The sequence below is a fragment of the Tamandua tetradactyla genome, chromosome 12, assembly GCF_023851605.1.
Source record: "Tamandua tetradactyla isolate mTamTet1 chromosome 12, mTamTet1.pri, whole genome shotgun sequence".
NCBI lineage: Eukaryota > Metazoa > Chordata > Mammalia > Pilosa > Myrmecophagidae > Tamandua > Tamandua tetradactyla.
In genome coordinates this window covers 5,771,933-5,794,536 of record NC_135338.1, presented here as the reverse complement: position 1 = coordinate 5,794,536, position 22,604 = coordinate 5,771,933, and the positions used below count along the sequence as shown (strand labels likewise).

At 38.2% G+C, this 22,604-nt stretch overlaps 1 protein-coding gene across 5 annotated transcripts in view; it reads left to right on the top strand.

Moving 5' to 3' along the window:
- The window catches only part of DAAM1 (dishevelled associated activator of morphogenesis 1), a 187,775-nt gene extending 166,918 nt beyond the window's left edge, over positions 1-20,857 (top strand). For all 5 annotated transcript variants that reach the window (XM_077122487.1, XM_077122488.1, XM_077122489.1 and 2 more), the window contains 7 exons: positions 236-324; positions 1,189-1,357; positions 9,179-9,286; positions 10,720-10,780; positions 13,818-13,949; positions 16,873-17,043; positions 18,143-20,857. In XM_077122487.1, the coding sequence (XP_076978602.1) occupies positions 236-324; positions 1,189-1,357; positions 9,179-9,286; positions 10,720-10,780; positions 13,818-13,949; positions 16,873-17,043; positions 18,143-18,352 (940 nt within the window). In that variant the 3' untranslated portion in view covers positions 18,353-20,857. The remainder of the gene's footprint in view (positions 1-235; positions 325-1,188; positions 1,358-9,178; positions 9,287-10,719; positions 10,781-13,817; positions 13,950-16,872; positions 17,044-18,142) is intronic.
- The last annotated feature ends 1,747 nt before the right edge of the window (positions 20,858-22,604 follow it).

Genomic DNA, 22,604 nt, shown 5'->3' with positions numbered 1-22,604 from the left:
GCTTTTTAGCAGTTACCGTATATGTTTGAGAGCTAAGAGCTCTGCTGCAATCACTCTGAATTCCCAGGGCAGATCAGATAGAAATGGGCTCTGCAGGTAAAGTTGGCCTAGTACTCTGTGCACCTGTGTGGAAGAAGAACTGGGGAGGTGGGGGAGAAGGGTTCATAGTACATCTGCCTCAATGTCCATACACCCATATTAAGTGAATGCTAATTCGTTTTGCTTGCCCTTACAGAATCAACCATTATCAGCAAAGGTTGCAATCACTGTACTTCAAAAAGAAGTTTGCGGAGCGCGTGGCAGAAGTGAAACCTAAAGTGGAAGGTAACGTCAAGCTGCCAAGGTTGGGATGATGTTTACATGCCAATTTACAGGGGCAGTTCAAGCATATAGAGTAAACATGATCTCTTTGGTGATTTTTTACTTGAAAGCTTTTGAAATTCTGGTGGGTCATTTCTTAAGGTCAGCCATTCGCCTGCTGACCTGGGCTGGGCTCTGGAGCTCATAACCTACCTCCTGGACCTCCTGCAGTGTGAGGCTTTTTACTCTATCAGTGTTGGTGAGGAATCAATTTGACCCATAGAAGCATTTAGCCTGTAATGACCCTTAGATTTTTCTAAGGGAAGATTTGAGGCTGTTACATGGTTTGATTTTGAGGTTGTTGAATTTTTTAAATGTTTGAAATGTGGGCAAGGCAATGGGAAAGCATAGCCCCAGAACACAGCTTGGAATCAGGAGTCCGCTCAAGCCCCATTCTCTGACTGACATTTGCAAGCTATCACATGTAACAAATTTGACCAATTTTTCTATCAGTGGAATTGTTCCCTAATCCTGATGCTCTGACCCAAGCCAGGCAAAAAAAAAAAAAAAAAAAAAAAAATGCTAAGGAATGTGGAAATGCAATTTTCCCTCTATGTATTACTAAATGTTTAAGTAATATGCTTAAGTCTGCCAGGAAAAAAATGGAGAAATAATAAAACTTGATAGCCATCTATTGTTATCTTTAACAAGTCCAGCTGACTCTCCCTGGCCCCTTGTTCTTTGCTTCTAATTAAATGTTTCAAAAGTGCTCCCTGGTAGTCTAACAACCCAGTGTTACAGTTTCCATATCTGTAACTAGGTGTGTGGATTTAGGAGCGGAAATGCCTCCGTTGTAATAGTTGTGTTTTTCTTTGCTTTGTTTTGAAGCAATTCGCTCTGGCTCAGAAGAGGTGTTTAGGAGTGGTGCCCTGAGACAGTTGCTTGAAATTGTTTTGGCATTTGGAAATTATATGAATAAAGGCCAAAGAGGCAATGCATATGGATTCAAGATCTCCAGCCTGAATAAGATTGCTGACACAAAATCTAGTATCGACAAGTGAGTATGAGCTCTTCCTGCACTGGGAGGATCCAGTGCTTAGGTCAGTGCTTAAATTTTGTTCTCTTCTGGTGCTCCTGGGCCGCCAGGGTCCTGCAGGCTCTGGTCTGAACTTCTCTTACTCACTGCTCTCTCTCCTTCTCCTTCTCCAATACTGACTCTTCCCTTACCTGTCCCATAACCACAAGAGCCCCCCTTCCTGGCTGCCTCTTAAATACTTGAAAATTATATTTGTTTCTTACTATTTTATATATGCTATGAAAGATTGGAAATGCTAAATCTGTGTGTGTGTGTAAACTGTGTAATTCCTAGCTAGAATAAGAAATGCTTTAAGACAGGTTTTCTTACCTTGCGGGGTCCAAGAATATCTATAGATGTGCTTCAGTGGATCCATGAATACCCTGACATTATGTGCAAAAGTATCTGACATTATGCGGACAGCTTAATTGAACACCACAAGTATATGGAATCTTGAGAGAGATTTGAACACTGAGTAAAAAAGTATTTGCAAGTCCCCTTGGGGGAATGGTGAAAAGGGGGGGGAAATTCAGCTCCCCCAAGTGGAGAATTCCTGATATTCTCACAAACAGTGGGGACAACAAAAGCAATAGGCTGAGTCCCCAATCTTGGGGGTTGTTCAGATGAAACTTAACCCCACAAAAGATAGGTCAAGCCTACTTAAAATTAGGCCTAAGAGTCACCCCCAAGAGAACCTCTTTTGTTGCTCAGATGTGGCCGCTCTCTCCAGCCAACACAACAAGCAGACTCACCACCTCCTCCTGTCTACATGGGACATGACTCCCAGGGGTGTCGACCTTCCTGGCAATGTAGGACAGAAATCCTAGAATGAGCTGAGACTCAGCATCGAGGGATAGAGAAAACCTTCTCAACCAAAAGGGGAAGAGCGAAATGAAACAAAATAAAGTGTCAATGGCTGATAGATTCCAAACAGAGTTGAGAGGTTATCCTGGAGGTTATTCTTACTCATTAAATAGATATCACCTTGTTAGTCAAGATGTAATACAGAGGCTGGAGGGAACTGCCTGAAAATATAGAGCTGTGTTTCAGTAGCCATGTTTCTTGAAGATGAGTATATATTGATATAGATTTCACAATATGACTGTGGTTGTGAAAACCTTGTGTCTGATGCTCCTTTTATCTTCCTTATCAACGGATGAGTAAAACATATGGAATAAAAATAAATAATAGGGGGAACAAATGTTAAAATAAATTTAGTAGATTGAAATGCTAGTGATCAATGAAAGGGAGGGGTAAGGGGTATGGTATGTATAAATTTTTTTCTATTTTCTTTTTCTGAATTGATGCAAATGTTCTATGGAATGATTATGATGATAAATATACAACTATGTGATGATATTGTAAATTACTGATTGTTGTTATATTTTTTAAAAATTTAAAAATTAAGAAAAAAGTGTATGTGCTTTTAGCCACGGCATCAAATCGCTCCTTTTATTGGGGAGAGGAATATAGTTTCCATTGTATTCTCAAACATTCTCAAAATGTAATTCTTAAACAATCAAAAAAAGGGGGGGGGTTGAGGTTGGAGGTCAGAACCACAGTGTTAAAGGTAAGACCATTTCCCTAAAAATTGTCTCTTATTTTAGATAAATGTATGGGTATACACAGTGCTGGGCACATGGGGGCTCCTGTGGGTGTGCGCCAAGTGGGTTCTAACTTGTGTACATATGTACGGTACTGGGCATATGAGCACCTGTGTAAATGTGTACCAGGTAGATTCCCCAGAGCTCTGGAAGCATGGATACTGAAGCACAGCCTCGCGTGGTACAGGAGAACCATTCCCTAAAGGTACCATACAGAGGGATCATTTGCAATGAAAACCTTCGTAGATAAATATGATAATGGTGCAAGAATGACTGACTGGTCCTTGAACTCAAATTTTGTACATTTGTTCTTTTAAAATTAGGGTGGGTGGGCCTTGGTGGCTCAGCAGGCAGAGTTCTTTCCTGCCATGCTGGAGACCCAGGTTCAATTCCCAGTGCCTTCCCAGACAAAAAAATAAATAAATGAATAAAAATTAAGGTACCCATTGTCATTTGCTAATTTTGCAGAGAGTTTCCATTCTGTCAGGATCATTTATAATCTAAGGAACTATTTTACTTTGAGCCTCATGAGATAGCAGTTACTAATATTGATGGGCCTGTGTTGGTTCTGGTGCAGGAACTGGGGTTAAGGCTTACTTTCTGGGGCTTGTGATTCAAAGCCTGTGAAGTGAATTCGGGGAGCCTGGCCTCAATTTGTCCTGGAGCCTTAAACCATGACTTTAAGAGAACCATTAAACAGAAGCTTTGGGGGGGATGATAGACCATCAATGCAGCAGCCCAAGATTGGCCCAAATTGTCCAGCGTAGCCCTCCCACTGCCATCAGTACATGATTGCACTCACTTTCTAAAAGTACGGAAGAAGTATGTCTAAACTAAGAGAGAAAGAGCAGTCTCTGTCCTCTGCCCAACTCCCCCCTTCCCCTCAAAGTTTGCCTGGGGAAGAAAAAAATGCCTTTGGAGTTTGGATGAGTTTATTTGCATTTTTACAGCTTCTCATGATGTATGCAATTAAAAATCATTTATTGAACAACTGCATAGGGTAAGGGAATACATAGATATAGTTTCTAAACCTAAAGTATGCTTTTGTGGCCTCTTACTGAGAAAATGGTCAAAGGCTATAAGCATTTAATTATGGCTTTTGCAAGACCCTGGATGTATCTTACTGTGTTTTTTATATCTTCTCTGGCTTACAGCTAGAATTACAATTGATATTCAAATGTCTGTTAAGTTATTGAAATTTATGACAGTTGTTAGTAAACATAGGGAATACCAAGTTTTGTTTCTAGCTTCTAGGACATCTGCTCTTCTTCATTCTGAAGAATGTTTTTGTTTTAAATGCAGAGACAGCCTTGGATCGCCACCTTACAGTAGGTTTATAATCCAGGGTTTGGAGAGCATGTGTATGGGGAAAGGGTGATGAGGGTTGATTTTTGGTCCTGAAGCCATTAACAGGCATTACCTTAAAGTAAAGCCATGAACTGTGTTCTAAGAAAAAGAAAAAACTGGAACTTAAAGCTTGTTGATACGTTTTCTTTATATATTGGAGTTAGCAGCTTATATGAACAAATTATCATGTATAATTTGTTATACTACCAGCATTTTGGCTGGTAGTATTCAGCTGCTCATCCCAAGACTCTTTAAAATGCTTCCTAGGGAAAAAAAAATGCTTGCATTTTAAGTGAGCAGATTCTTATGAGAGGCACTGAGATGTGAAAATATTTTCTGGTGTCATCACTAGGTAGGGTCATGAGGCATGTTGACTTGAGCTTCCTGAAGGCGTTGTTTCTCTAAGGCTCCCCCTGACTTCAAAGGGCTTGCACAGTTATTTGAATGTGAGCTTCTCTTACCAGAATTCTCTTTAGCAATATAGGCTATTCACCCTAGTTATTCCTGACCAGTGAGGCTTTTTATCCAATATTTTCTGTAGGGGTAGTGAAGCATGGCATCATGGCAACCCTGAATCCATCTTAGATGTGCTAAGCTATATGTTAAGTTTTAAGGCTAAACCTTATTTTCACATCTTGTAAAGATAGATTAATGAGGGTTAGCTGCTAGGATATGGCAATACCTCTTTAGTTGTAATGTAAGCATTTGATTTTTTTAAAATGTTTTTTGTTTAATTGTGAAATGTAACATATATACAAAGAAAGCGATAAATTTCAAGTACATTTCAACAAGTAGTTATAGGACAGATTTCAAAGTTTGGCATGGGTTACAATTCCACAATTTTTCGTATTTTTCTTCTAGCTGCTCCAAGACACTGGAGACCAGCAGAAATATCAGTATAATGATTCAGCAGTCCTACTCATTTGTTAAATCCTATCTTCTCTATTATATTCTTCCTTCTCTTTAAATAACATATATACATAAAAGCAATAAATTTCAAAGTACATCTCAACAATCAGTTTTAGAACAGATTTCAAAGTTCGATATGGGTTGTAATTCCACAATTTTAGGTTTTATTTCTAGCTGCTCTAGGTACTAGAGACTGAAAGAGATATCAGTGTAATGATTCAGCGGTCATACTTATTTGTTGAACCTGACCTTCTCTGTATAACTCCACCATCACCTTTGATCTTTCTCTCAGTCTTTAGGGGTATTTGGGCTGTGGCAATTCTAACTTTTTCACATTGGAAGGGGCTGTCAATAATATGAGGATGGAACTGGTTGATGTTCTGGAAGGGCTGGTCCCTCTGCATTCAGGGCTTATCTGGTCCAAGGACCCAACTGGAGGTTATAGGTTTTGGAGAGTTAACCTAGTGCATGGAAACTTTGTAGGATCTTATATAATACCCTAAGTGTTCTTTAGGATTGGAAGGAATGGTTTTGGTTGGAGATTGGTAAGTTATGATAGGTGGCAATGTCTATCTGAAGCATGTATAAGAGTGACCTCCAGAGTAACTTCTCAATTCTATTCAAACTCTCTCAGCCACTGATACCTTATTTGTTATACTTCTTTCCCCCTTTTTGGTCAGAATGGCATTGTTGATCCCACTGTGCCAGGGCCAGGCTCATTTCTGGAGAATATCTCCCACACCACCAGGGAGACTTTCACCCCCGGATGTCATGTCCCATGTGGGGGGAGGACAATGGTTTCACTTGCAGAGTTGGGTCCAAAAAGAGAAAGGCCACATCTGAGCAACAAAAGAGGTCCTCCAGAAGGTGACTCTTAGACAAACCTGCAAGTAGGCTAACGGTCTCTGCTACCTACATAAGCTTCACAAAAGCAAGTCTCAAAATCAAGGGCTTGGCCTATTGATTTGGGTGTCCCTAATGTTTGAGACAGTATCTGGGGTTTCCCGGGTGGTAAAGTTTGATAGTTCCATATTTCTCTCCCATCCCTCAAGGGACTTAGCCAATATTTTTTGATTATCTGCTTGAAATACTCTTGGATGTATCCAGGTATTACATTAAATTATACTGGATTAAAGGCCCTCATTCTTATTCTGGACTCCCTGTATTTGGATTGTTCAAATGATCTATCCAGACAGGTTAATTTAGACTATGTGGTACAGAAAAACCTAAGTACTGGGCATAATAAAATTTTCTTCCTTTGGTCTCAAAAAGTAGGTGAAATTCTAAAATACATGCAATGTCTTCCTTACCCCTGTATTCTGAATTACCTTAATCCTAACCCAATCGTCTTCATTCTCATCTCTAAATACCAGGTTATAGATACATAAAACAGTCCCCCAAAATCCAGAATTAACAGTTGCCACTCCGGGCTAAATGTGACTGCTATAAGAGTTTACAATCTAGGCCCCAGGTTTCTTATAAGTATTTTCTAAGTGAGATCATACAATACTCTTTTTAAAAACACTTTCACCTTTGATTGTCATGACAGCCTTGGGAAGTACACAGTACAGACTCTGCTATCGCCTGTTGTCAGATAAAGAAACTGAGGCAGATGGAGAGGCTCATCGGGCTTGCCTGCAGTCACAACAAGCATGTGGCTGGATAGGGGGTTGGTAACTCTTCTGCTGGTCTGTCTACAACTCTATTTTCCCAGCAGAGGGGTCTTATTTGGACGTTATAGTAGAGAAACTTGGAGATTGTAGTAGGCGTCATATTTGCATGTAAAGAACAGGCCCTCTTGGGCGGGCCACGGTGGCTCAGCAGGCAAGAACGCTTGCCTGCCATGCCAGAGGACCCGGGTTCGATTCCCGGTGCCTGCCCATGTTTAAAAAAGAACAGGCCCTCTTTAGGCAAAGCTGCTCTCTTCACCTGGGCACACAGGTGTGGCCGGAAGGGCCCTCTCGTTCCCACAGGCAACAGATCAGCAGCCCAACCCAACCCCCCCCCATGCCCTCCCTTACTACTTGATAATCTGCTTGTTGAGGTTATATGGAATTTATTTAGTAGAATCCCTTCTTAAAAGAATAAATTCAAATGATTTCTCATCGCTTCTTTCTTTCAGCCTGTGCATATTTGATCGCTGAAGGTAATAGCAATGTCTTATAAACACACCAGTGTCTTAGCCCCTCCTTAAATGTTTGTTGAGTTAAATCTAATTAAACTGCAGACATAGTGGGACAGTCAACACTCTGCGTTGAAGCTTAAGTTTACTGGTAACAATCAAGGAATAATCATATGTGTAACTGTTAAGTTATTCTTCAAGAGTTAGTACTCTCCAATGAGGGGTTATTTGGGTAGCAAATAAAAATGAAAGGCCTGACCTAGTTTTAAGATTTTCTACAGAACAGTACGTGTTAAGTAAATTAATTGAAATAGTGTTTTTCTAAAATAAAAAAGAAAAATACCATTGCCCTTTTTTTTTAAATCATTGCTCTTTTTTTTGATGGTAGCTGGGATTTTGCTCTCTCACCTCAAGCAACATACACACAGATTCTGTAAACAGCAGAATTAAAGTAGAATGATGCAGCTTTACACCTGGAAAATAAGTGGCCGGAATTATTGAATGTTTAATGGATGCTTTTACTTTACTGGAAAGATATTTTCTAATTTTTGAGAGCAAGAAAAAATATGGAAATCAAAAATATTTATCTATGGTACATTTGGATAGACTCAGAGGAATTTGATTGTATTATCTCTTTAAAGCTGTGACGGTAGCTAGAAATGTTGTTCATTTTTATGGAAAAGAAAATGATTTGGCAACTCTCATTCACCTTATACGGAGGCGGGTAGGAGCATAATGACTTCCCCTTGTGAACTGGCAAACTCTTAATTCGGGAAATGTTTGTAAAGAAATGCAGCTGTTATCTTCCTCCTTCTGGTAACTTCTCTAGACTAGTGGTTCTCTGCACTGCCTGCGTATTAGAATCACCAGGGAAATTTTAAAAGCTAATTATTTAATGCTCCACCTCATTCCAATTAAATGACTCTCTGGGGTGGGCCCAGGCTCTGGAATCCAGGTGACTGTAACATGTAGCAGAGTCTAGGCCAACAGACTCAGACTAACAGTTTTATCTCATAGATAGTGTTATCAGACACCTGTCTTTTCAGTACAGGTCATGCAGGGTTCAGCCCTGTCACTACCACAGAGGGAGCTGGCATGGCTGACTGCAACTGTTAAGGGTTATGTAGTTATGAGCTGAAGTGTTCCTAAAATTAGGAAGTGAATGCATGGCGGCTAGGACACCGTCTACATGATTGCACAGTCAGGGCCTGCTTCCAGGTCCATCCCTGAAATAGGGGACATCCCTACATCTGACCACCCTTGGCTGCGACAGCAAAACAGATCAGCCGCATAGAGCCTTTAGTTGGGGGAAAGCATTATCATGGAGTTTTAAAGTCGAAAGAAAGCTTAAATAAGAATTATCAATAATTGTCATCAGTGACATGCCGGTATGTACTTTTAGACTTGAAAATAGCCGTTCTCTTCAGTGGATGAATCCACCCAGACCACCCGATCTCACTAGAGAGCCCACCCTGTCTTTGGGTGGCTCCATCACAAAGGAAGAGGTTAGCTTGTCCCCATTTGCAGTGAGTCGTGTTCACTTCCATGCCTGGTCATATTATCCAGATCTTAAACGGTGCTTGTTATAGACCAAAGATGTCATTTTTATTCCCTACCTTTCCTTTTTAGAAAATGTATGCTTCCTTTTCATGTGTATATATCAAACATGTAGCTTCTCCCCCTCCTCTTGAGAGTCTGGTCCGTATAGAAACTTCCAAATTTTGAAATTAACATAGAAATTATGCTGATTTGACCACATGAGTATATGAATTATATGTTAATATTATCTATGTATAACACTCTTCCCTTCTTTAATCATAGGAACATTACCCTTTTGCACTATCTCATAACTATTGTGGAAAAGAAATACCCCAAGGTTCTCAATCTAAATGCAGAATTGATGGATATTCCTCAAGCAGCAAAAGTAAAGTAAGTCCTTGTAGTTGAATTGTTTTAATTGTGTAAATTACATCAACTATGCTTTAGCCATGGAGATGGTTAGTGTTACATAAAGAGGGGCCTTCTGTTCTCCCAAGAGCAGTATATGAAAAAAAGTTTGAATCCTATCCCAATCATTCAAATGTAACAAGGTTTTAAATGGACTTTTGTTCTAGCTCTTTTAGTATACTGCTACATGCGATTTTTGACTTTGACAAACCCTAATTGAGTTATTAAGAATATAGAAAAGGAATGTGGTTTTGCTGGTATATAGCTAAGCAAATAGCTTAAATTCAAGGGTGTTGTTACTAATATTCAAATATGCACACATTCCCAGAAACCAAGGCAACCCCTTGAATCAAATGCAGTCTTTATGCAAATCAAGAAACTAAAAATAAAATGGAAAGTTGCCCAACTTTTACCACAAATTTCACACCACATGTCAGACTTGGGAGCAGGCAGTTTTTCTTGCAGTTCTCTTCCCCTTTGGCTTTTTTTTTTCTCTCCCCCTAACAGCTTTAAGCTACATCTTTTCACAGTGGATTTGGAAATCATGATGAGCATTCTAACTTTTTTCATTCTGTTTATAGAATTTGGTAGAAATGTACTATGTAAGACATGAGATTTAAAAAAAAATTAAAAGTATATGAACTATTACCAAATTCATTCACAAAATTTATATGTAAATTACATGCAAGGATTAAGATATAATCTCTAATCTTTAAAAGCCTTCAGATAGAAAGTATTATGAGAGAAGCCCAGGGAAATTGTTCTTATTTTAAAAAGGCAATGAGGATGAAAACTAGTTAGTGGCACTTTAAGAAAAGTCATTATTGATTGAAATATAAGCCATTACCTTGTAATGTTCATATTTCCAGAGCCTTAGTGAAAAAGCAGCAATCTAATTTTGTATAAGTTCAGTGTGAGCATGATTATGGATAAGCCAGTTTCTCTTACTTTTTCAAAGGGAGCTAAGTAGGGCAAGAGATTTATTTCCACATATATATTTTCACATATAGTAATTTGCTTAAGTGACATTTTTTAAGCTTGAAACAAAATATTTATGCACAGATAAAAGATATTTCTATTCTGCTATTTTTAGCCTATAACATGTACCTGCTGGCTGTGGAAAACAAAAGCATAATTCTATACCTGAATTCTCTCTATGAGATATGAACATTGAAGGGAATTTTAAAAATTTAAAATAAACTAGTATGGGGCAGGCCACGGTGGCTCAGTGGCAGAGTTCTCACCTGCCATGCCAGAGACCCGGGTTCGATTCCCTGTGCCTGGCCATGCCAAAAAAAAAAAAAGATTTTGTGTTAAAATCACCTGGACTTGCAAGCATGAACTATTTAAACTCATCAAATATTTAATATATTTAATTTGCATATTGATTACTAAAATGTTGCTATTTACAACAGCATGACTGAGCTGGACAAAGAAATAAGTACCTTAAGAAGTGGCTTGAAAGCAGTAGAGACAGTGAGTATTTGTTTCTCATTTTAATTCCTAGTCTTTTCACCATCTCTAGTGCCTGTGATTTTCAGCAGATAAGCCACTGTTGCTTTGGCGTATAGTATGCCAAGGCTAAACATTTCTTGAAAGAAAAGAAAAGAACAAAGAAGCAGGCTGGCTGTGTTTAGCTGGCAGCTTATTTCAGACAATAGGAGGTTGTGGATGGGTCCGCAGACCATGTGGAAGGAAACGGGACCTACGGTTCCACCCACTTATTACCTGTGAGGCAGGACTCATTAAAATGATGAATTGTGCTAGATGATTTTCAAGGATCCTCTTAACTCTCACCTCTATTAGTTGTCCGTTTTCAGAAGAACAGTAGGATTTCCCAATGGGCTTTCACAGTGCGTCCTCTGGGGCGTATTTTTTGAGCTGACACTTGGACTCAAGGTGTGGGATCTTGATGATTCCGACTCCTTGCCCTCCAGGTGTTGCAATATCCCAGAGCAGCCAGCCTAGCAAATGTTCCCTCTGCACTATCACGTCCAGATAAGGACAGTAATTATAACCATGCCTTCAGGAAGCAGGATGGATTAAGAATAGTCCAGAGGACTGTGGAATGACTGGCATGTGTTGGAGACGAACTTGTGTTGTGGCTCAGAAAGAGGATGCATTGAGCTTGGGTAGGTAGGATGAGAGTTGTCTCAGGTCCAGGAAATAGCCTGGGCCCAGGTATCAGCAGAAGGAAATCAGGTCAGGATGGTGGAGGCAGAGAGGGGTCGGTGAAATTGAACATGACTGTGTTAACACAGTACCATGCAGTGCTGCAAAAAAAAAGCTGCCACCAGCAAAGAGGAGGGTCAAGGATGAGAACCACCAGGCAGAGGGGATCATTGGAAACCTGATCAGGAGCTCTGGTCTGCTGATTTGCAGGCAGCTTGGAAAGGTGACTTACCCTCCTCAAGTATCTTTCAGATCATTTGTCAGTAATGCCATGAGGACTCCCCCACCTTCTTTTCTTTTTTTAAACACAAAACTATGCCCTAGAAAGTAGTTTAATGTATTTAAAGAAATTTAAACTTAATTTAAATTTAAATTTAATTTCTAAAATATAAAGTTTGCTCATTTTTGTTATTTAGAACTAAGGAGCATGTGAGGTGCCCCCCTCTCTCCAGGGTTTTTTTTTTGGCTATTTAAGAAGCAAAAGGAGGTGAACTAATTGAGCCACTGATCTTTCTTCCAGCCCCAGTGGCCTTGAGACTGTGTTGTGAGCACTTAAGGCTTTTCTCCACAGCTTTCAGAGCCCAGTCTGCAGAAAGGCAGTTTGGAGCAAGACTTGTTTTCTGACCTTCACTGTTGCCTTTTCTTCCCCATGGAATGCCTTCTTGAGATGAGCATGAGTCAGACAACCCTGAAGTCTAATAGTGGACACTCTGGCTTTTCCCTCCCAGCAGTTAGTTCAGGGCAGGACCTGAGAGAGGGGGCCCAAGAAAGTTTTGTGTTTCTGGTTTATTCGAGGCCGTTTTGATGAAATCTCTCCCTCCCCTGTGTCACATACCCTACAACACACTCTGCATAGGAAAGGGACTGCAGATGCCCCCCTGGCTGCTTAAATGTCAAAATGTAGCATTGTAAGAAAGTATTGGGAGGCAGACCTCTGCCTGTCCATATGTTTATGTATCCTAGTTGCACTTTATAAAAAATTGATTATATGGTTTGAAAGTATCAAGGATAGAATTCTTATGAAATTATCCAGAAATTAAACACCTTTAGGTTGATTTCACACCTCTGCATCCTATATGCACATGCAGTTACTTTCCAGACCAAAGTATTAGTGTTGAGGCAGTCTCTTCCCCTCAGAGCAGGCACCATAATTTGTGAGAATTTCCGCTACTATTTTTTCATTTGATTCTCATGGTGATGTGAATATTGTCCTTCTTTTTTCACAAGTGAAGAAACTGAGGCCCAGAGCAACTTGCCAAGGATGAGAACCTCATTAGCTGTAGAGGAATGGAACCCATAGCTTGGGATCCCTACCTGCATACATTCCTGCTTTGTTAGTAGCTCTGCCAAAGCAGGTATAAAAGATAGCAAGGCAATCCAGTTTCAGCCAATTCATGTGCAGAATAGTTATTCCTGAGACTCTGGAGTCAAGCAGACCTGAGTTCAAATTCTACTTGACTCTGGGCAAATAATTTAATCCTTCAAAACCTTAGTTTATGTGTCTACACAATGACACCTGCCTCATAGAGTTATTGTGGGGAATAAATAATAAAGTGCATTTAGAAATGGTTGAGATTAATTATTAAAAGTAAATTTGAAAAAAAAAAAGTAAATTTGAATCATCCACATTTCATCAGTGGTATTAATGGAGAAGGTGGGTAATTAGCAAAAGACCAGTACTTCTACTAGCCTGTTCACAAAAACTGAATGGAGGGCGGGCCACGGTGGCTCAGCAGGCAAGGATGCTTGCCTGCCATGCCAAAGGACCCGGGTTCAATTCCCGGTGCCTGCCCATGTGAATAAAATAAAAAAAATAATTAAAAATTAAAAATAAAAACTGAATGGAACGCACGAGAAGAAAACCCGTAGACGGTCATGATGCCAGTGCTGCTACTGACCCAGATACCATGCTTAGGAAGCAAGTAGACTTGGCAGAGAGGGAATGAAGGAAAAATCAAGGCACCAAATGCTGAATTCAGAATGTCTTTTGCTTTCACTCACAAACCCTTTGAGTGCAATTTGTTCCCTATTATTTGTTTAACTTTTGTTAATTTCATCTAAATGCTAATCTTCCTTTCAAAACCTACTATGAGAAATCACACTGATTTCTCCTCTCATCATAGAGTGTTCAGATGATCAGTTAAATTGTGGTGTGCAAATATGGGTGTGCACATGGGCATCGCTGCCAGGTGATGGGAGGAAAGGCAGGGGAACTACCATATTACAAAATGTGATAGAGCAAGTTTGGGTGTTTTTGCCATTCTGGTGTGTTAGATTTGTGGCATAGAAAATATGAGATGAGGTGTGTCTGTATTGACGTTATCCATTTCCTATGTTTAAGGAGCTGGAATATCAAAAATCTCAGCCTCCACAGCCTGGAGATAAATTTGTGTCTGTTGTCAGCCAGTTCATCACAGTGGCCAGCTTTAGCTTCTCTGATGTTGAAGATCTTTTAGCAGAAGCTAAAGACCTGGTAAGTGCTCAACTTCCTCTTGCACACTGAGTGTTGTTTGACAGGGATAGGCTTTAATTGGGTGCTTGTATACATTATATTATGCAGCAAACAGCATTAATGCAATCCAGATATCTCATGGTGCAGGAAATAAAGTAGGCGATCCTTGTTTTGTTTATTATAGGTATATTTTCATTTCCAAGACTGTGGTCAATTGAAATAGACCTTCCGGTCTCACTGGCCCATGTTGCCTTTAGATTAGCAAAACCTTGAAGGATCTGAAGGTATAAAACCAGTAAATCCTTTGCCAGTTTTCTCTTGTCGTTCTTGGAGTCAAGTAATTTATCTCTGAGAACCAGAAAAGAGTAGATTATGAAATCCTGGGGTGGATGAAATGAGTGACCAGCTCTTTTATGTAATATGCCCACCTGAGCTAGAGCCTTAGGGACAGAGCCCTGCCTCCACAAATCTTCAGCAGAACCGATGAATCCCTCTCTCTTTTGTTCTCTCATTACCAACTCTCTTCCTAGACTATTTCCTCTTCCCAAATACTTACATACTCACACACATATGCAACCTCACATTCTCTCATTGCCCCGTCATTTGTTTAAGAGGGTCCTTACCCCACCCTGTAGACTTTTCTGTACTGCCAAACTCTCAGTTCCCAAAACAGTCTTTTGCTTTAATTTGAGTCTTCCCTGTGAGATTTGGGTGATGGATGGCATTTCCCTGTGGTCACCTTCTCATTTTTAGACATCATGAGTGTTTATGGGCTTGTACACCCAAGGTGGTGGAAGCTCAGGAGTGGACTGTGTTACGATATAGCAGCTCATGTCAACATTAACCCCATCCTAGGCATTGTGAAAAAAATAAGTGAGAAGACAATATATGTTCTAAAAACTAATTTGCGAGTAGTGCTGTTTAAAGGACTACTCCCTAGAGGGCCAGCCTCTAGTATTCCATGATTAAAATCAGTCAGCTGGTCAACCAATGTCAGCAACCATGGTTCAGGACTCTGCAATGATGACCCCATCTTTGCCTTGTACCCGCCTCACTACTGTGTTGTGTGCACTTTGTAAAGGGTGGGATTTTCCATCTTGTACAATATGGTGCCCGCCTCATTCAAAGACTCAAACGCTGGTTTTAAAAATCAACCAGATAATTAATTTTTGTGTCACACACACCCAAGACTACTTTTCTTTTTTAGTGTGGGAACTTCGTCTTGGGCCTGATTTTTTTTTTTTTTTTTTGAGAGTTCTAAGACTAAAATATACATGCCTTCATCATCACAAAATTCCTAGATAAAAATATCATACAGGATGACTTGAAGTTGAAACGCATGAACGTGATTGCTTTATAAACTCAGTTGTAGACAGTCTATTGCTATTTCATTCATACCAGAACTTTTAGAAATTAGCTTATAAAATCAGTGGAACCAGCCAGCTCACTGTATGTGGTATGTGAAGAATGTTAGGTTTTTTTCCCTAACTAGCTCCATTTTCTAGCAGAATTATTTCCAAATAAGTAAAACATTGAGAACAACTCCACAGTGTAGAGAAATAGGAAAAAAAGAGCATTTTATTATAAATGTAAAAGCTTTGGAATCATAATTATAAAAGGTCATAATGTATAAGTCAACTTAGTTGAAATCATTTTAGGAATGAATATTGAAAATGTTTCCTTAAAGGTAGGTAGTATATCTAAAATATTGAAAACCTTAAAAATAAAATACAAACAAATATGAAAAAAAAAAATCAAAACAATTAGGAACTCCTGGGGTGGAGGTTGGGGACTGCACAAGCACATTATGATCTAAATATAAAGAAATCTTAAAATGTAAAAAATTTTAAGCAGTTAATTGGGTGTAGGAAAAAAGAATTTATTTGACTTTGAAACTAGGGAACTGCCCTTACTGGCCTAGGAGTAACAGCACTGGATCCTTTCAGAAGAAAGTATAATTCTAACAAATTATTTGTCTGGCATTGAACAATATTTGGGTAGTCATAATAATGTTAAGACTATTGATTGGTTTTCAGTACTTTAAGTCAATTATATAACTTTGAGAGGAAAGAGAGAGAGTGAGCTATATTCTTATCTTTGTATCAGATAGTATATTTTGTCTGTGGCTGGTAAATTAAGAAATAAAAGTGTAAGCATATTATCTTGAGTTATGAAGATATCCATTAGAAGAAGTAAAACCAGAAACAATTAAAACTGAAAAGGATGCCAGATATACTATTTCATTACTATACACATATATTTTTATTTAACTTTAAAAATTCATTCCATCCTTAATATTTCACATTTTAGATGCTTTAAAAAGATTTACATTGAAAGAGGCTCTAAACAAGAGGTTTGGAATAGAATTGTATTTTCAGTCATAAGTTTATATTACATATATAGCATTAATGATTCCATGATCAGTTCTTATTTTCTAATTGAGGCCCAAGAAATATTGTAACAATACCAACATCATTTAGTATTAGGAGAAGTAGCCAAAAAGCACTGGATCCCATTTGTTTTCAATATTGACCATATGGCACCAATAAATGATATTAAACTACTTCAAAGAAAAGTTGAAAGTACAAGTTTTCCTACCCCTGCTGAGTTTGCTATTAGTTTTATGTCTTGGGTACTCTATCTTATAATATTTTGCTTCCTTGTTTTTACTACTGTTTGGTTAATAAGAACTCATAGTAGGGAATCATGGATGTTAAGCTGAAATGAGGTGGGCAGGAATAAATGGTTTCAGAGATGAGGAGCATTACATTTTTTGCTTTCGAAGTGATTAAGACATGTTTCAGTTGCTGAGGGGTCATGAAAATCCATCAAATGATATTCTACTCTTTGAGCTTTAGTCCTTCTAGAGAAATTTATATTTGATCATGGTATTCCCTTGGAACCCCCTTGGAACCCTGAACTTCTTACAACCTTCTTATTCCAGTTTACTAAAGCAGTGAAGCACTTTGGGGAAGAGGCTGGCAAAATACAGCCAGATGAGTTCTTTGGCATTTTTGATCAATTTCTTCAAGCTGTGTCAGAAGCCAAACAAGAGAATGAAAACATGAGAAAGAAGAAGGAGGAGGAAGAGCGCCGAGTTCGCATGGAAGCTCAGGTTGGAAATTTCTGTTGCTGCAGGTCTTTCATTTTTTAGAGAGCATTCTGATGTGTGGGCAAAAATGAGGGTGGGAAGGCGCTTTTCTAAAAAGCTGCTGGTGATTTAAACTGATATAAAGTTTTTCTTGAGCAATTTGGCAATATAAACCCAAAGCCTTAAAAAAATATATCCATATCCTTTGAACTGGAGTTTCATTTCTTAAAAGCTGTCCTACAGAAAGTCATAATTTGCACAAAGATTAAAACAGAAGGACATTCAGAGCAGCACTCTTTAAATAACCCCAGACTAGAAGCAACATAAAGTTTTCCCAGTAGGATGTTAATTATAAAGGATATAATAGCTACATAGTGGAATATTTATACAGTCATTCAGCCATGTCTTCTGAGAATATATAATGATAAAGGAATGTTTACACAATGGTATTTACATAAAATAATTCTTGTTTTTGATAAAATAAGTGTTAGTATAGAAGATGATACTAACAAAAATTGAGGATGCTTTTTATTTTCTGTTTGCTTATCTGATAACTTATCTGAGTTATCTAAATTTTTAATAAAGCTTATATATTACTTGGCTTTTAATAACAGTAGCTCTCATGTAGCAGTTATTAGGCATGCACTATAGATGGGGGTGGAGCCCTTGATGTAAGGGCTATAAAAAAAAGTGGCCAGATGACCATTTGCCCTAGTCTTTAATACTATGAAAGAGAACCAGTATTTGGGGTCTATTTAATTGTGGTATCGTTTTCCTGTCCCATTACAGAAACAGCAATTGTCTTAATTTGCTTTTTTTTTTTTTTTTTACCAGAAAATTGAAATCTATCTAGATTCTGGATGGTGAGAGATCTAATCACAAAGTAGCAATCATTGATTTTTTGTCATCATTCATTGCTTCTATAATAAGACTTTCTGTCTAACGTACCCTTCTGTAAGGGATACAGATCCCTCTATGTACAAGAGGGTTAGTGGCTGTTACAGATAACCATAGTTTGGTGTCACTGGTGCATTGTCTTCTTTCCCAGAATTCATTTCCGCTGAAATAAAACATTGTAACACTTCTCGAAGATCAGTTTTAAAAGGTGCCTTTCTATTTGCAGCTTAAAGAACAACGTGAAAGGGAACGTAAAATGAGAAAAGCGAAAGAGAATAGTGAAGAAGGCGGAGAGTTTGATGACCTGGTTTCAGCTTTACGCTCAGGAGAAGTCTTTGACAAAGACCTTTCTAAACTGAAAAGGAATCGTAAACGCATAACCAACCAGATGACGGACAGCAGCCGGGAAAGACCAATCACAAAACTTAATTTCTAAATTTCCTTGAACACTTTTTTTAGAACGTTCATTAGCAGCCCTCTGAAGTGACTAGAACGGTTCGTTACACTGCCTTGCAATCAAAACAGTGGCAATTTCTTCTTCCATCTGTGAGTGAATGTGTGCGTGTGTGTATGTGTATATAATGTATATAGGAGTCTGAGTGTTGTCTGGAGATCTATATGTATGGTTAAAAAAGAAAACCTATGTTAATGTACGTGCTCTGAAACCCTTTGTATGCATTCATATTGAGTGTGGCTCATTTTCTTTCCCTGGACACCATAACCGAAGCACAATACTGTCTCCTGAAAGAGATGACAGAGATATTCCTTAGAGTAAAGAAAATAGAGAGAAGAAGAAGAAAAACAAAACAAAAGCTTGAGAAATATTTTATGGTTTCCAAGCTTGGTATACTTTGAAATTATTTTCACTGGTGGAACTGGTGTCAGAAAAAAATATAGATTTAAAATGGTTTTTGATAGCTAACAAAGTGTTGCTGGTGCATTGCTTCAGTAATTGATAAGACCAGCTTGGAATATTTGACGTTGGTGTGGGGATACGGTCTGTAAATGTCTATTAAGAACATCTTGCACACAATCTGAAATATGTAAAATGTCATAGATTTTTTTTTATATATTTAAAACTTGAACATCAATTTTTTTCCTCTAATTTCATTGAGTTTTCTGCCAAGTGCTCTTGATGATTTCTTTAAATTGCTTTTGGAAAGCACACTATTTAACTAAATGCAATCCATGCTTTTGTTAAAGTATGAGATTGCCAGAATGTGCTTGTTTTTCTAACAATATAGATGAACAAACTTTAAAAATAAAATTTCCCACCCAAGATTTAAAAGGAGGAATGCTCTGAAGGGATAAAGACTATAAAAAAATTGTTTAAGTGGGGTGCTTTTGTTTGTTTGTTTGTTTTAGTTTCTATTTTCTGTTCCGTAGGACAAACTGCATCTTCTGTAAATGTAGGTCTGGACTGAAGAACACTTAGTGAATGCACACAATGTCAAAACACCATCAACAGAAATGCCAAGATCTATTTATCTCTAAGCGTGTTTGAATGGTTTGCTGTTTATATGTTGTCATTTTAAATTGTGTGTCAGTAAAACTACCTGTAAAATTTCAGTCCAAAAAATAAAGCTCTCAGGGAGAAATGAATAAAAACAATGAACATTAGAAAATAAAATATAGTTGCTCACCATTAACCTACCAACTCTTAAAACCCTTAAATTATATGATATATAAAGAGGACTGTTACTTTTTTTTTTTTTTGCTTTGCTTTATTTATTTGTAGTGGGGGGAGGGAACAAGGTTCTCTTTTTTATTTCCATTAATCCTGTTATGGTTAGGTTTCCTGTGGAGGCAGTAGTTTGTCCTGTTGCACTAGAGCATTATTTACTCACTAAATTGTTTTGCAATCAATTAACATATTTATTAAACACCAACTATGTGCCAGGCATAGTAGGGCTACAGTGATAAGCAAGACAGAGTCCCACCTGCTCCCAAAGCTTATGTTCTAATGGGGAGATTGAGGGACAAATAGAATATCAGTATGTGTGCTGTACAGGAATTGTGCTATTTAAAAATAATTTGTATAAACTATAATGCCTAGCCCAGATGGCATGGTATCTGTGCTATGTGAAAGCTGTGAAATAGTACTCTAAGAGTTGTCAAGAGCTGTGGTTTTACATTTTTTCCTTATTGCAAACGTGGCGGCTCTCTACACACTACATGAAAGTTAATGACCAGCAAATAAAACAGTTTTAAGTACAAAGCAGAGGTTGAGCTCTCCAGCCCCCATCTAGCAAGGTCTGCAAATACACCACGTAAAGGCGCCGGTGGAGACTTTGCTCAAAAAGGCTCGGGGATGTTGAGAGGGAGTGGACTATGAAGATGGTTGTGTCTATTCCTTAACTAAAGTGCCTCTCTATATATTTTTTTCTATTTATAGCAGGAGAAATTTGGTTTGGGTCAATTTTGGAGCTGTGTTTTGAAAATGGCTGTGTTGTAGAGTATAAGGAATGGACAGATGGAGGGAGAGTCACATAAAGGAGCAAGTTTGCTTAGTGTGTCCCACCTGCTCTTTTTATTCATCCTCATTTGAAAATGGCCATCCTGGTAGGCCTCCTTCACCATTTACAATTTTTTTATTCTTTTCCCCCAAACTCTGTGTGCAGGTAATTCCATGTGCCATTGTTGAAAAACAAAAAAAAAACTTTTTAGATTGGTGCTGGTATAAGTAGCCACTTTTCTCTCTTGGGTGTGTATTTTTTAATTTTTTGTTTGTTTTTTTAAATTAATGCCAAAAAGAAAAAGCATTATAATTTGTAAACTTAATTATGTCTTGTATCTTATTAGCTTAGTAGTTGGAACCACTTAAGTCTTCAGGTGCAAGACTGTTGTTATCGTACCAAGAAAAAAATGTTGTACGTGTTATGAGACTGTACATTTTTTTAAAAAATAGCAATATGCAATAAAGAGAAATTCCTTGGGTGTACATATATACTCTCTATGAATTATTAAAATAACATTATCAAGTTTCTTTGCAACCTCCAACTCTGAACTTTAAGTATTACAACTTTTTCACAAAATCAGAAGTACATACAATTTTCTAAATGTGTATGTGTTGACCCCAGAAGTTTATACTTTTCTGTTATGGCATATTCAATATGCCCACTGGGTATGATGTGCTCCCTGTTTTTACACTTGGTTTATGTATGAATCATACAGTTTCATGGTATATATGGTGGGACTACTGGTGAAATTATTCAATTGGGTGTATGAAAAAGAATCTCTAATCTCTGGAATCAAAACCTATTTTTATCTTGAAATATTTAAAAAAAAATAAGTTTATCTCACATGTCAAAATTGGTCATGTCACCTGTAAAGAAAAGGGAATGTGTTTAACAAATATTCTCTGAAAGTTGGGAGCCCATATCACTTGGCCCCACGTTACTTTACTTTGGCTGACTGGCCAGTCTCAACCCAATTTAGGGTCAAGCTGAAAATAAGCTGCCCCAGTTGTTGATTGAGCATCCAAGCTCTCCATACATTAATCTTCCTGATCTTTTGGGACTACACTCATGATACGATGTTTTGTGTAAATGGGTAAATCTTATGACTGCTGGCCAATTTATTTTTCATTTAGACTGAAATTGTGCGCTATCCAAAGGCTACGTGATTCTGTAAAGCTGTCACTCAGATAAGAGACTCTTCTGAATGCAGATTTGATAGTCCATCCCACAAACTGTATGAAACATTGCCTATTTGTACATTTGGGTCTAGATCTAATGCACATAACACCTACATGGTTGGTTGCCTGTGGTGTATCAGTAGAAATGTAGGAAAACTTTCAGATCATTGCACTCACTTCTGTGTCTTTAGTTTCCTCCAAGAAATCACCATGGGGTGGGGGTGGGGGTGGGGGTGCTGTGCTTTTGTCAGGAGAGCGATGCAATCCTTTCAGGGCTTTGTCCCTTTATAGTAAGGTAATGTAGAATATGCATAAGGCAAAGAGGATAACCTTTACTAAACTAGTTTGTAGACAGTTATTCAAAAGGCTGAATTTTGGAAGGGGGAACTGCCTGGATTCTACTTTCTTTTTAAATAAAATCAGCTGTTTCCTAACAAATGGAAAACCTAAGAGAACTCCTAAGGTTTAACAGCTCCTTGATGTGTTCCATAAATACTAGCTTCAAGGAGCTTGGGTCTATGTGTGGGAAAATTTAAAGGTCAGGATTCTAGGGCTTCTGGCGTGTGAGTCATTTATAGACCATCCCTACATGAAGTCACAGGCTTGCTTCCTCTGCTGCTCTCTATTGTTTTAAGTCTCTCTATATCTGTCCACTCTCCCCTCCCACGTTAACATTAATCGCACGAGCCTAAAAACATTGAGTCCATAATTAAGAGAGGACTTTTAAAAGTCTATTAATTCTTTATCTTAGAGAAAGTTTGAACCCCTAGGGAAAGAAATTCCATGTTTATAAAGATTTTAGTGTTTTCCATAGCAGAGAACAATCAGAATTGTTTTTCATTTGACTTATGGGGAAAAGACCAGATCTGCCCTTTGGTCTCTTCTCTGACTTCTTTTGTCTACTGCAATAAGCTGTGTTTCCATGGTATTAGACAAACAATATGAGCACAGGATTGCACACTAAGGTCTTCAAATGAAGGAGATCCTTATTTTTATTAAACCTTGAATATGCTTTTGTTTTTCATAGGAAACACAGGTCCCTAAGTAGTGA